The following is a 14884-nucleotide window of genomic DNA, read 5'->3' on the forward strand; positions in this document are numbered from 1 at the left end:
CGTGTGTGCGTGCGTGCGAGTATTCATATGTCTGTGTATGTGTGTTTGTGTGTGTTGCACATATACTACATCAGTGGACCGACTCACTAAAATCAATTACTAGTATTAAGACTCAAAACCAAAATTCATAGCACTGACACTCAATCGCGCGTGATCATTTTCAAAGGTTATATCTCTTCTTCAGAATTATGCATTGCTGCGCGGATTTGTCGAGAGGAAGCAGTGAAAGTAAACGGATACAGATACATTACTTTGTCAGGGAAGGCTGACTTTCTGACTGGCGGATTTCCGTTTATAGGGGTTGTTTTCTTCGCAAAGCGACGTCCATAAATTCATCGGCGGTGAGGACAGACAGGGTGAGCAAAATTTTGTTAACCGTTGAAACCCTCATGCGAAACTACAACGTGTGTTAGTTACGCAAATCAGATGACGTCCAAAACAAATGACGGGAGCGATACTGGAGGGGAAATTTCAGTCCCTTTTAAATAACTCCCCCCAAAATAACCGTGAATTGACTGAAAACTACATAGACCTGACAAAACAATCAGACATCTGCTTCTTGATCAAATGTAATGTGCCCTTGGATTTCGACGCAATTCTAGACGTACACGCATTGCGTTTTACGCGAGTCTTTATTTATGCTTACTTGTTGACCAACAGTAGCACTTTTTTCTCAACTTGTGTGTATCTTTAAAAGTCTAAAGTAGCGGTTGTTGCTCTCCGTAAATATTTCCTTTGTTTTCGCAAAGGCGATACAAACGGTTGGCTTCATAGGGTTAAATGCTTTCAGCTTCTTTCAGTGTATTACTTTCTCAATAACATATTGCAAGATAAAAAAGAGAGAAGTAAACTCCGATTGTCTAGTATGGTGAAACAATGACTCACCAAACAGTATGAGAGCCTTTGGGAGGTACAATATATAATGCATTTTACCTGCAGTGTCTTCCGTCTAGCTGTGGTCCCTCTGAGAGATTATCATGGCTCAGTATTTGAGATATTTCACCACAGTGGGAGATGAGCAGCCTGGCCAGTGGGAGGATGACGAATTGCACACAGACAGTGATGAACTGGGTCCTGCCACTGGGCAGTATCTTGAAACCTTAACTTTCAGGGATTCCCTGAAAAGACTCTACAGTTCTGCGCACTTTCAGGTATGATTACAAATAGCATGTTGCTTAATGAAATGTATAGTTACATATAAATAAGGCTACATTTCCACAACAAGACTCAAGTGGCAATTGAGATTGTCAGGGAATCAATGCAAAACGAAGAGGGGAAAGAAATCAGAATAAGGCCTCTTTCAAGTGTGGATAGAAATCATTGGTTATTTGCCAATCCAAATGTAGCATAAAAACATCGATGGATACAATCAACATTGTGCGACCAAAACTATAAAAGTTATATTAACCAAATGTAAACTTGCTGTCATTGAAATATACTGATCGTGAATGTGTCAAGCCAAGTCAAGTTATTATAGTTATTTATATGGCCCTTAAAACACCTGTGTAAAGATGAGGTTATATCAAATGTGGCATTTGACAGCAAATACATTATTCTGTTTATAAGAAAATTTGTCATTGTGGACCTACTTTCTGGTTCACAAGAAGAATGGCTAATAATGGAACATGCCTTGTCTATGTAAACAGTAGCGGTTTTTGGCATGGGCAACATGGGCGTGCTGCCCAGGGCAGCATTTTTTTATGTGTTTTGTGCCCCCCCAAAATGAAAATTGCGCCGCTTAATGGTTTTAGCACTGTGTTTATCACTGTGTGTGGGATTGGCAATTTAGCGCCGACTTTAGCTGCAGACCGGGTCCCCATGTTTGCTAAAAAGTTGTGCACATAGACTGAGTGACAAGTGGAAATGCCAGGGAAGGGGGCGTGCGGGGGACAATTCACCTGTGAGGACAAGTGGTGATGAAAACAATATTAGTGGGCTAAAGTCAATCACACCTCAATTTCTTCCCCAAAACACACGTAATGTATAATGTAAATACAGGCCTAAACTTTCCGTTCATTTTTGAAATTGTGTCAAATGGGTGATACAAAGATATAACGTCACCCCCAGATTACGTGAAATTGGTTAAGTCTGTTCACCTCAGAGTGAGTCACAGTGTTGGGGGATGGGAAAACTGTTGACAATTGCTTTTGCCGCGTGGCAAATAAATGAGAAGTGTTAGGATACGGATTTTAGCTATTGATCTGACTCCAAATTGTGATCAACACTTAACACAAGAATTGCTATGTTCTAATCCACACACTGGCGCACCTAACAATTTTGCGAGTTCATTCTGTCAAAGAGAAGACCAGTAGATCAATCAGACCGAATTTACCAATTGTTTAATCTTGACAAAGCAAGCTAATACAGGCGCCTGGGTCTTGGGTCCTTAACACAAAAACTCGTGTGCCTTCGTGACCAGAAAAGACGACACATTCTTCCGGGTTGCCCAGTTTTAAAGAAACACAATATGAATATTCAAACATGCAGAAGATTGTGTGGTGATTGGTCGATGGTCATCTCCTCCTCGTTTGGGTTTTTCCCCTGCTCAGCACAGGTGTCTGGACCACAATGACGAGTTGTTTTTCGCGTTCCCCATCGGCCTTGAGATATCCTCCCTTTCTGGACATCCTGTTCCACAATACTTTGAAGAAAACAAATTCATGTAGCCTGCACATTCCTTTCCACTTATTAAGCGACCACACTACTACTAGAAATTATATTGATATGATTATATGTGTCTAACGGAGCCTTAATCAAATGTGTTTGCAAACTGCCGAAAGTACATTTCCCTTTAGAATACAGAAAAAGGTCAAAGCCATCACTCTTAATTTTTCTTAATTATTGCTGTTTTCTGCCAATTTTATGTATAGTATATACACACTGTTAACTGTAATGTTCAGAATTTACCCATTGTCTTTGTGCACTTTAAAAAGTGTTTCCTGTTGTGATTGCAATAGCAAGAATCGTGTAATTCTCACTTCCTGACATTCTATTAAAAAACATCAGTGTGTAATGAAATTAGATTTTATTAAATTAGAAGGTAAAAACCTTGCTTGAAAGTAGTCTCGCCCAGGGCGTAATTCAGTGTAGAACCGAACCGCCACTGTTTGTAAACAAACAGATGAGACAAAACATACAGTTTTTTTTTTTTTAACTGTCTGTTTGTGTGTGTGTGTGTTGGACATATATGTATATCAATGGATTGACTGACTAAAACACCTGCGTGCCTGCCTGCATGCATGTTTGTTACTGCCGTGAAAATATGTATCTCCTGACATACTCATTGCTTTTTGGTTCAAATGAGTTCAGTGTACATTTTGAAATTTCCTACTGTGAATGCACCCAGACTTTATGGCAGAATGTGAGTGAGAACTTGGCTTTTCTTTTGCTTTGCCGCGTAAGCACGTTTGGAAAAACAACAAACACAACAGTATGTTCTTAGTGTCTATATTTAAAACGAGCGTAGTACTGTCTGTAGCACAGCTTTCACATAATGCGTGATACAGATTTTCACAAGGGATTTTCACGTGAGGCAGACTGCTTTGCAAGTATGTACACTACAGTTCAAAAGTTTGGGGTCAGTCAGAAATGGCCTTATTTTTAAAATAAAATTGCTATTTTTCAATAAGGATAACATTAAACTAATCAGGAATACACTCTTTACATTGTTAATGTGATCATTGACAATTCTAGCTGCAAACATTTGTTTTTTAATGCAAAATCTACATAGGCGTGCAAAAGTCTCTTTATAGCAAACAACCCTCCAGTGTTCTAATGGTCCATTGAGTTTGCTAATTGTGCTAGAAGGCTAATGAATGATTACAAAGCCCTTGAAAACTCTTGTACTTATGTGATTGTGCAATTATGTCAATTATGTCATGGTAAACACGACCCCAAACTTTTGAACGGTAGTATATATTTGCCTTTAAGATAGTGCTTACGAGCTGCCTTAAAAAACATATTGTTGCTAAAAATACATGGAATTCAGCAGTTTTCGACCTCAAAATACCGTGCGGTGAATGTTTGCGAGTGTTTGCGCACATAGCAAATTTTGGTTTATGTCAAGGTTTGTTAAATGTTGCATTCGCCATATATTCACAAACAGTTTCAACGGTCACAGTTTTTCTCATCACCTTACAATAAAACGTTCGTTACATTCCCAAGCCTTTGCCGTGTGCTGAGATACCACCACCTTAACTCATTATTTGTAAAATGTAAACAAGTACAGATGGCGTTTGTTTGTATGTTTTTTTTTTTTCCAATACACTTTTTATTCACATTTTTTCCATGTACAACATTCATAAACAATTTCACAAAATACGTCTTACATGGTATTTCTTTACAAAAAAAACAAATAATGAAATAATGAAGTAGCAAAATCTAGAATGAGCAAAGCATGTATCCCAAACATTTTGTCTATTATATGTTCAAATTAACTTAAAAGAACAAAACAAAACAGCTTCTCTTTATTTGTAATATTGCAACTGGCAAAATGAGTGTTTCCTGCAGGGGCTCAAAAGTCAACAAGGTTATCAGAAAAGTCCAAGTCTTTTACGAAATCAATAAAAGGCCTCCAAATCCCTTCAAACAAATGTTGTTTGGCTTTACGTATATATGTTATTCTTTCCAATGGAAGACAAGAGAGCATCTGTTTTAGCCACTGGGAGGTGCTCGGTCCAGTAACATTTTTCCAGGTCAGAGCAATACACCTTTTGGCCATTAACGAGCTTATATCAATAAAAATTGAGTCTGTTCTACTGAAGTTGTGTTTCTTTGGATATAGAGCCAGTATAAACAGCGAGGGCTCCAAAGTAAGCTCTTTTGATATTATTTTCTCTATTTGATCCTTTACTTCTAACCAAAAACGTTTTATCTGACTGCATTCCCACATACAATGTATTAACGTTCCTTTTAAGCCACACTTTACACAGATATCCGGAATATCCTTATTGTATTTATTCAATTTAACAGGTGTCGTGTACACTCGCTGTAACCATTTAAATTGTATTATTCTTAGACGGCTATTAATAGATATTTCTTGTGATTTTTTGCAAACTCTTCCCCATTCTTGCTCACTGATTTTAGTATTTAGATCATTGTTCCAGGATAATAATTTACTTCTTGAATTTTCATTTGAATTTGTTTGTAGTAGGATGTAAAATTCTGAGATTATGCCTTTTCGTAATTTATTCTTCAACAGCAAGTTTTCCAGCCGTGTTAATGGGATCCGTCGTAGGTCACTTTGATACCCTTTTACAAAACTTCTCAGTTGCAGGTATTTAAAGTAGTGTTTTTTGTCAAGATTGAACTCAACCTCGAGTTCTCCAAAGGTCATAAAGTCATCAGACTGTGGAGGGTAGAGATTCCCAACTGTCCCCAGCCCCTTAGTCGCCCATATTTTGAAAGTGGCATCTGCTCTCCCAGGAGTAAACAACTGGTTACCCCATATCGGACTTAGTTGCGATAATGTTTGTGTATCTCTGAGATACTTTCTAACATCATACCATACTTGCACCATGTGTTTCAAAAAAGGATTTGTTATTTGTTTTAATAATTGTTTTTTTGTGTCAGAATAAAAAAACGTGTGCAGGGGTAATTTTAAATTTTGACCTTCCATTTCCACCCAATGCGGGTTATTGTTATCGTTATTGAAATAGAAAGTCATGGAGCGCAGTTGCGCAGCCCAGTAGTACCACAAGAAATTGGGACATCTTAACCCTCCCCCATCGAATGGCATGTATAAAAGAGAGAGACGAATCCTTGATCTTCCATTGTTCCATATCAAACTCAAAATAATTTTTCTTATCCAGGTAAACAAGTCAGTGGGAGGGGGCAAAGCAATATTTTGAAATAAGTATAACAATTTTGGCAATATAATCATTTTTAAAGTACTTATTCTTCCCATAATCGATAGAGGCAATGACTTCCATCGGTCCACAGATGTTCTGATTTCTTCTTTAAGCCTGCCATAATTAGCCTCAACCATTTTTTCTGTGTTCGGTAATATTAGAATTCCCAGATATTCGAATTGGTCTATCATTTTGAATCTGTAAGCTGTAATTTGGGCGTTGGGATGCTTTCTTTCTATTGTGTTTAACAGTAACATTGAAGACTTTGTTTCATTTACTTTATATCCTGAGATAGTCCCAAATAATTTTATCACTTCCAAAACTGCCGGGATTGAGGACGTAAGTTTTGATAGAAATAGTATGACGTCATCGGCAAACAGTGCGATCTTATGTTCATGCTGGCCTATTTTTATTCCTGATATTTGCGGCTGAGAGCGTATTGCCGTTGCAAAAGGCTCTATCGCTAAGGAGAAAAGCAGGGGAGACAGAGGGCAGCCCTGACGACAGCCTCTTTTTATTTGAATTGGTCTTGAAAAATGCCTGTTAGTTAAAATTTCTGCTGTTGGATTTCTGTAAAGTATTTTTATCCACTTTGTAAAATTGCTTCCAAGGCCAAATCTATCCAAAATATTAAAAACATAGGGCCATTCCACCCTATCGAAGGCCTTTTCTGCGTCAAGAGAAAGGAGTGCACAGTCTTTTTCCTCTTTCTTGTAATGCAGAACATTTATAACCCTCCTCACATTGTGAAAGCCTTGTCTTCCACTTATGAACCCATTTTGATCGTTACTTATTACCGTAGGGAGGATAGTCTGAAGCCGCCTTGCCAATATTTTACAGATTATCTTGAGGTCAGAGTTTAAAAGACTGATAGGTCTCAGGTTTTCACATTTCGTCGGAGGTTTACCGGGTTTTGGCAGTAGAACTATTGACGCTTCATTCAAGGACAGCGGGAGGCAATTTCTTTCAAATGCTTCCGTTATCATATCTAACAAGGGCGCCAGCAGTTTATCTTTAAATTTCCTGTAGATATCAATAGGAATGCCATCCGGGCCCGCTCGTTTACCTAACTTCATTGCGTCAATGGCACTTGCAATATCTTCTTTTGTTATTTCTAATTCCAGTTCATTTTTTTGTTCATCTGAGATAGTCGGAACATTTAACCTATCCAAGACTTCATCCATGGTCTGAATATTACAGTTTGTTTCTGTGTTGTACAAATTTTGATAGTATTCTTTAAACGCATCATTAATCTCTTTTGGGTTAACTATTGTTTGACCTCTATTTTCTAAAGTAGTAATTGCTGTTTTCGATTCAAGTTGCTTTATTTGCCACGCTAATAGCCTTCCAGCCCTGTCCCCTTGTTCGTAGAATGATTGCTTTAGCCGTAAGAGACTGGATGCAGCCTTAAGGCTGGATTGTTTTTCATATTCTGCTCTCAGGAGTAGAAGTTCTTTTGCCGCCACAGGATCGTTGTTCTGAAATACTCTCTCCTGGGCTTTTTTGATATTATTTTCCAGGAGTTTTAGTTCTTGTTTAGCTTTCTTAGCTTTTCGGCCAGTATAACTAATTATATGTCCTCTGAGGAATGCTTTAAAAGCGTCCCATCTGACTCCTGCAGATGTTTGATTCCCATTAAATAAAAAATACTCATCAATTTGATTTCCTATAAATTGTATGAATTCTTCATCTTGTAACCACTTGTGCTGAAACCTCCATCTCGGTGGATCACAGGTGATATCATCATCTCGATAAACTAGCTTACAAGGCGCATGATCTGATATAGCAATATTATCATATGCACAACTTTCAATTTTTGATACCAAATCTGCTGAAATTAAATAATAGTCTATACGTGAATATGTTTGGAATGTTGCAGAATAACATGAATATGATTTACTTTGTGGATTCTGTGTTCTCCAAATATCTGTTAATTTCAGGTCCTTCATGAATTGCTTTATAGTCGATCTACAGTTATTATGAGACTGGTCCACTCCCGTTGAGCGGTCCCACCCTGGTTCTAACGTACAATTGTAGTCCCCTGCTATTATATGATGTCCCGACAGAGATGGAAGCATAAGAAACAAGTCTTCATAGAAAGAAGAGTCATCAATATTAGGACCATACACATTTACTAAATTTATGCTTTCTGTTAATAGCGACCCCTGAATTATTAAGTATCGGCCCCTCTTATCTTTAATAACATTGTTTACCTGGAATGGAACAGTTTCATGAATGAGTATCATTACTCCTCTTGCGCGAGAGGTAAATGCAGATGTATATATATTACCCCGCCACCTTCTTCTGATCCTTTTTTCATCGCCCTCCATTAGATGAGTTTCTTGTAAAAACACCACTTTAGCATCCATATTTTTCAGTTTGCTCATGACCTGCTTAACCTTTTTATAACGTTGGAGCCCCCTGCAGTTCCAAGTTACAAAATTAAGATTTACACCTTGCGCCATGTTAACACTCTAAAGTTAGCCATAAAACAAAAGTATCAGCGCAACCTTCTTGTGAACAGTTGTTGCCAAATTACCAGTAAACATAAATAAGATTTTGAGAGAAGCATAACATTGAACACAACAAACCCGTGTATAACACCCCAAAACAAAATTACACCCCAACCCCCGCGCCCGTGGGCACCCCTCCCCCCTTGATGCAGCCTCCGTCATCGCCTGCGATTGATCCACACTGCGTGAGGAGCAGTCTAACCTTCTTCTTGTCCCAAAAACATATGCAAACCGCTGCTATATGCGCTTCTGTTCGTATTAGTATATCCCAGCTGCTGTCCTTTGGTTGTATTAAATGTAGAGCAGTGATAAAGTAGTCATTTAACTTAAAATAAGTAACCAACCATGACACACTACTTATAAACTTAAATACTGATATAAATTACAACCCTACGCTTCTTCACCATTCTGGGTCTTACGTATGAATTTCCAAGCCTCCGCTGGCGTCTTGAAAGCAAAAGTCTTTCCATCTTGGGTCACCAGTAGCTTTGCCGGGTGCACTATTCCATGTCTCAGTCCCAATTTGCGCAACTCTTCTCGGACAGGATCAAACAGTTTGCGTTGCTGGTGTATCTCCGCGGCAAGATCAGGGTAGAAGCGTAATTGTTGCCCCTCGTAGTGAATGTTCCCTTTTGCTCTCGCCGCAGCAACTGTAGCCATCTTATCCCGACAGTTAAGGAATTTCATGATCAGAACTCGGGGCAATTCGTTGTTATCTCGTCTCGGGCCAATCCTGTGGGCTCTCTCGATGATAAAGGGAGTAGCATAAATTCCACGACCAAATGTCTCCGGCAGCCATTTCTCCAAAAACTTACAGGGGTCTCGCCCTTCAGATCCTTCTGGCAGAAACGCGAGTCTTAAGTTGTTGCGCCTGGACCGCGATTCCAAGTCCAGCATCTTTTCCTCGAGCACTTTCTGTTTCGCTTCCATAGTAGATGTTTTAGCCCGCAGGATCTCCACTTCGTCTTCCGCATTAGAAATGCGGGTTTCGGCTTCGTTGACTCTTTTGACACAATCCTTTATCTCCTCACGGATATTGTCCAAGTCTGTCTTGATAGTAGTGACAATATCAAGGATTTTATCCACCTTACTGTCCTGAGTTTTTCCCTCCGCGCCTGTAGCCCCAGCTAGCTGCGCAGTATTGCTGCTGTCGCCAGCCTTAGCTTTTACCTGGTCACGAAGAGTGTAGTCCATTAGCTTGGATTGTTTTGTCTTTTCGTTGGCATCCTGCAGAGTTTTTATTGCTTTTGGAGGCATCTTAAAGAGTTAGGAGTGGTAATGAATCACACTTTGCAGCTAAGGAAAACTTTTTGCATCAGAAATTAGCACAAATAGCGGAGCGGCGAAAAAACACGTCTTCTCACATGGCCGCCATAACCGGAACTCGTTTGTATGTTTGATTGAGCCAGCCATAATTTGCATCTCATGCATTGGTGATGGTAGCAGTTTGGGTTGCTAGAATTCATGTGAATCGCATGCCATGTGACCATCGACACTTCATGTGTACGTTGTGGTAATATTCTTCAGTTGTGCAGAGACATTACCCAGCATTGAGGCTCCTTTCCTCAATCTGTTCTGAGAGCAAACAGCAACTGTCTGCTCGTAGCAGTGACAGTGATTACATGACATGAGTATTCATTCACGTTGCAGCTTTTTGTCGCAACACTCCGTTAAACATATGCCAAACAAATTTTCAATATTTTTATATGAGAATATGAAAAAGTGCTAATACCGTTTCTGTTCGGATTTTTTTTTTATCCGCTGCACACATTTTCTGTGCGCTCAGGTGAAAAATGTTTTATAGTGGAATCCTGCATTCATCTGAAATTTCTTTCTTGGTGGCATTGCTCTTTGTTTCGCCATTCTGCGGTTGTTCAGGATCTTTAGTTCCTGTTTTGCTTGAATAGAAGTGCAAGCTTCCATTCTTTGTTACAAATGCAGTCTTTTAAAACAAACAAAAAAATCCTTGTAGCCTAATGTATAGATTTGTATTTTTATTTAAATATGGTATACCGCTTTTTTCCGTTTATAATGCGCAAAATTTAACTAATTTATTGTCCTAAAATCTGGGGTGCGCATTATACATGGGTACAATTTTTTTTTAATAGATCTTTTTTTAAATTTATTATTATTATTATTATTTTTAAGAAAATCATGGTACAACAAAACCAACAACAGGACTGACCGACAAAGACGTGGAACAAAAAGACCATTACCAAAGACAGGAACAGAAACCAAACAGACATCATGACATCATCCGACGGTGAGCGAGGGGCAGACAGGACTTAAATACAAAACACGTTACATTGATTGAGGTGACACAGGAAGGGAGGGGCGACGCGAACAGAAACTATGGCAACCTAGACACATAGCAAAACTGGGGACGAGACATGACAAATCTCCCTCGAAATAAAACTTGAAATCACCTCTCTTCTTGTTTGTTGTCAATCGCGCATCACATTCAGCCATCCTGCCCAACACACTTAGTCAGTAAAATTCATAATTGACGACACATCGTTTGATGCGATGGTGCAATCCTTGATGGTGTGTTATTGTCAAATATTGTTTGTTTTTTAATCTCCATCGCGGACCGGACGTCATACCGAGGCAGTATAACTGCGCATGCGCACTATGGGTCAGCTGTGCAGAACGGATGCGCAAGACACGTCAGCTATTTACTAATGAGCGATGAATGTGATAGTTTAATACAATCAGCAAACAACAAAATGCGTATTACAGGTAATATTTTATTTCACAACACTTTGCCTTGTTCCTTTCGTCTCTGCTGTTCACTTCAAACACGCTCCATACGAATGCAATGGTCTCGTATCAGACGCTTGCTCGATCACCTGCTTGTTTGCTGTCACAATGTACCCTACACAAATCCGGAACATTTGTTGCGGCTCCGAGTCACGACGAGGGGCAAGTTTTAGTTTCCAAGGGTGTTTTTATTCCTCTTGAACGTCTCTCCCATACAGAGCCGCCTTTTTCACATGTCCGCATGCCTTTTTCACATGTCCGCACTGATCGCGGTGGTGCCTTTACGGGCAGTCGGAGAAATCAACGCCAACAAAAGAAAATACATCCAGCCTTGTTAAGACCATACCAAAGACTATAAAAATGGGACCCATTGCCTCCCTGCGTGTGTGACGATCATTGGGACTTTTGTGTGCGTATTATACATGGGTACAGGCTTTTTTCCAGCATCAACATGCCATTTTTAGGGTGCGTATTATACATGGGGGCGCATTATATACGGAAAAAAACGGTATTTGTATTTTTTTTTTAACGGGTTCAGGTTCAGCCATGAGCTTCATGAATATTTAGTCTCCCATAAACATCTTTTGACTCGTCATATGTTTTCCTTGTTTTGGCCTTTAACTGCAGCAATAAGTGCTCAGTACCAAAACATTACTTTCAGTCCTGTAGAGCAGGTACGTCCAAAGTCCGGCCCGCGGGCCAAAGGCCAAACTTAAACTGGCCCGAAGCATTCTGTCATAAAATCAATAATAAATGGCCCGCTGGCACTGTCGCGGGGACCTGCTCGCCCCAGAGCGAACCACAGAAATAAAACTCGTCCTAACGGGAACGCGCACATGAGCCAGTGCTCATGATCGGTTGCGAGCGTCTCCTCCGTCCCTTCCCAGTTCAAGCGCACACAAGTAGGGGTGTAAATCACGGGTTTTGTCACGATACGATATAATATCGATACAAAGAGCTACGATACGATATTTGCCGATATCTTAAAGCCTGCTGCGATTCATTCACGATATATCGCGATATAGTGCTCTACGATCGATTTTTTTTTTTTTTTTTTTAATAAAAAATATAGAACAATATCCTGATTTATAACAATTCATAGGCAAAATCAACAAGGTACTGCAAACTCTTTATTTAGGAAATTACAAGAGTATTGCAGTATACAAAGTGCTTATTTTAACATTGAACTTTGATGTCGTGTTTTTTCTTTAAATGTGCGGCGAGATTTGTGCTCCCTGAATATTTTATCACCGCATGGCAGGATTTACAAACTGCACGTGTCTTGTCGGTTGAGCCGTCTTTTCTTTGGAATCCAAAGTGCTTCCAAACGAATTACTTGAAGCCTAAAGGGGAGCAAATTTCCTCGTCTTTTTGGACACTAGCTATAGCACCAGCCCAGGAGCAGCGTACTAGTTGTCGATTCCCCTTTCACGTGCCTGCTCTGCCCACAACACAACAACGCCGGGCGTACTGCTCCCGGAAAGAGGAAGCAAGCAACAATGAACTGGATTTCAAAATAAAGTCGCGTCTAATGTCCGAGGTCAAACACGGCGATATAAATCGATGTTTACGTTTAGTATCGATGCCAATAAATGGTAGAGCATTATATCGATTAATCGATGTGTATCAATGTATCGTTACACCCCTACACACAAGTGTCCGTTTGCAAGATAATCCGTGACACAGACACTTCCTCATTCAAATGTCCACACACCAAGGACTAAGGGGACGCTAAAATCAGAGACTGCAAATGACGCTGCACAGGGAAAGGCAAAAAACAAAACAAAAACACAGACTACTGGTGAGAGCTGTCTACTTTGTACTAACTCTACACACTACTACGCGTCCGCGCCGCCCACTCACAGTGATCGCAAACAACAAAAAGACTATGGATTAGGTGAGAGCTGTCTACTTCGTACTAACTCTACATACTTCTACGCGTCCGCGCCGCCCACTCACAGTGATCGTAAACAACAAAAAGACTATGGATTATTATTTTGTGATTATGAAGTAATTTGTTGCGTATGAAGTTGAAATCAAAAAGATAAAATGGAGAATTCTAGTTTTTTAATTTACCGTTTTTTTCCGTGTATAGTGCGCCCCCATGTATAATACGCCCCCTAAAAATGGCATGCTGTTGCTGGAAAAAAGCCTGTACCCATGTATAATACGCACCCAATTTTTATGAATTTTTTTTAATGAAATTTTTCTTTTTTTTTCTTTATTTTTATTTTTTTTAAGTCCCAATGATCGTCACACACGCAGGGAGGCAATGAGTCCCATTTTTATAGTCTTTGGTATGGTCTTAACTAGGCTGGATGTAATTTTTTTTGTTGGCGTTGATTTCTCCGACTGCCCATAAACGCACCACCGCGCTCCGTGCGCGCACGGGAAAGAGGCGTGCAGACGTGAAAAAGGCGGCTCTGTATGGGAGAGACGTTGAAGAGGAATAAAAACACCCTTGGAAACCAAAACTTGCCCCTCGTCGTGACTCGGAGCCGCAACAAATGTTTCGGATTTGTGTAGGGTACATTGTGACAGACAGCAAACGAGCAGGTGATCGAGCAAGCCTTGTCTGATACGAGAGCATTGCGCAAAATAAGCATTTTGTTATTTGCTGATTGTATTAAACTATCACATTCATTGTCAGTCAAGAAGAGAAGAGAAGAGGACTATATTGCTGAAGCCTTCGCTGTATGAAATTGATTTTTTTTCTTCTTCCAGAGTCTTATGTTTGACTCATTGACGTCAAATTGGCGCGCAGCTGCCCTATAGCCTAATTCTTCTGCCACTTCAATGACTTTCTTTCAAAATGCTACAGTATAACTTGTTCTCTTATCCATTCTGATGAAACTGCTAATTAAACCGAACTCTCGCTAATTAGTAAATAGCTGACGTGTCTTGCGCATCCGTTCTGCGCAGCTGACCCATAGTGCGCATGCGCAGTCATACTGCTTCCGCGCATGCACAGTCATACTGCTTCTGCATGACGTCCGGTCCGCGATGGAGATTAAAAAAACAAACAATATTTGACAATAACACACCATCAAGGATTGCACCATCGCATCAAACGATGTGTCGTCCATTATGGATTTTTTTGACTGTGTTGGGACAGGATGGCTGAATGCGATGCAAGAAGAAAGGTATTACAAGTTTTATTTCGGGGGAGATTTGTCATGTCTCGTCCCCAGTTTTGCTATGTGTCTAGGTTGCCATAGTTTCTGTTCGCGTCGCCCCTCTCTTCCTGTGTCACCTCAATCGATGTAACGTGTTTTGTATTTAAGTCCTGTCTGCCCCTCGCTCACCGTCGGATTATTGCATGTGTTACTGTCATGATGTCTGTTTGCTTTCTGTTCTTGTCTTTGGTAATGTCACCCTGTATTTTTGTTCCACGACTTTGTCGGTCAGTCCTGTTGTTGGTTTTGTTTTCTAAAAAAAAAAATAAAATAAAAAAATTTTGTACCCATGTATAATGCGCACCCCAGATTTTAGGACAATAAATTCGTTAAATTTTGCACACAATACATAAAAAAAAAACGGTAGTTTACCGTATTTTGCGCCCTATTAGGCGCACCGGGGTATAAGGCGCACCTTCAATGAATGGCCCATTTTAAAACTTTGTCCATATATAAGGCGCACCGGACTATAAGGCACATAAAATACAAGCTTTACTGCAACAAACTGGGGTTGACTAGGGTTGCGGTATGCACCCGCTAGCCAATAACCAACGAGCCCTCTGTAAACAATCGCGTTTCTCAAACG

At 39.9% G+C, this 14884-nt stretch overlaps 1 protein-coding gene across 3 annotated transcripts in view; it reads left to right on the forward strand.

The window, feature by feature from the left end:
• The first annotated feature begins 202 nt into the window (after positions 1 to 202).
• Positions 203 to 14884, forward strand: part of hvcn1 (hydrogen voltage-gated channel 1) — a 63489-nt gene continuing 48807 nt past the window's right edge. The window contains exons 1-2 of one of the 3 annotated variants that reach the window (XM_061285678.1): positions 203 to 356; positions 940 to 1151. In XM_061285678.1, coding sequence (XP_061141662.1) covers positions 978 to 1151 — 174 coding nt within the window. In that variant the 5' untranslated portion in view covers positions 203 to 356; positions 940 to 977. Of the gene's footprint in view, positions 357 to 858; positions 1152 to 14884 lie in introns of those variants that run through there. The other 2 variants (XM_061285687.1, XM_061285668.1) reach the window with 2 other exon arrangements.

This window comes from Syngnathus typhle, linkage group LG1 (genome assembly GCF_033458585.1).
Source record: "Syngnathus typhle isolate RoL2023-S1 ecotype Sweden linkage group LG1, RoL_Styp_1.0, whole genome shotgun sequence".
In the NCBI taxonomy this organism is placed as follows: Eukaryota; Metazoa; Chordata; class Actinopteri; order Syngnathiformes; family Syngnathidae; genus Syngnathus; species Syngnathus typhle.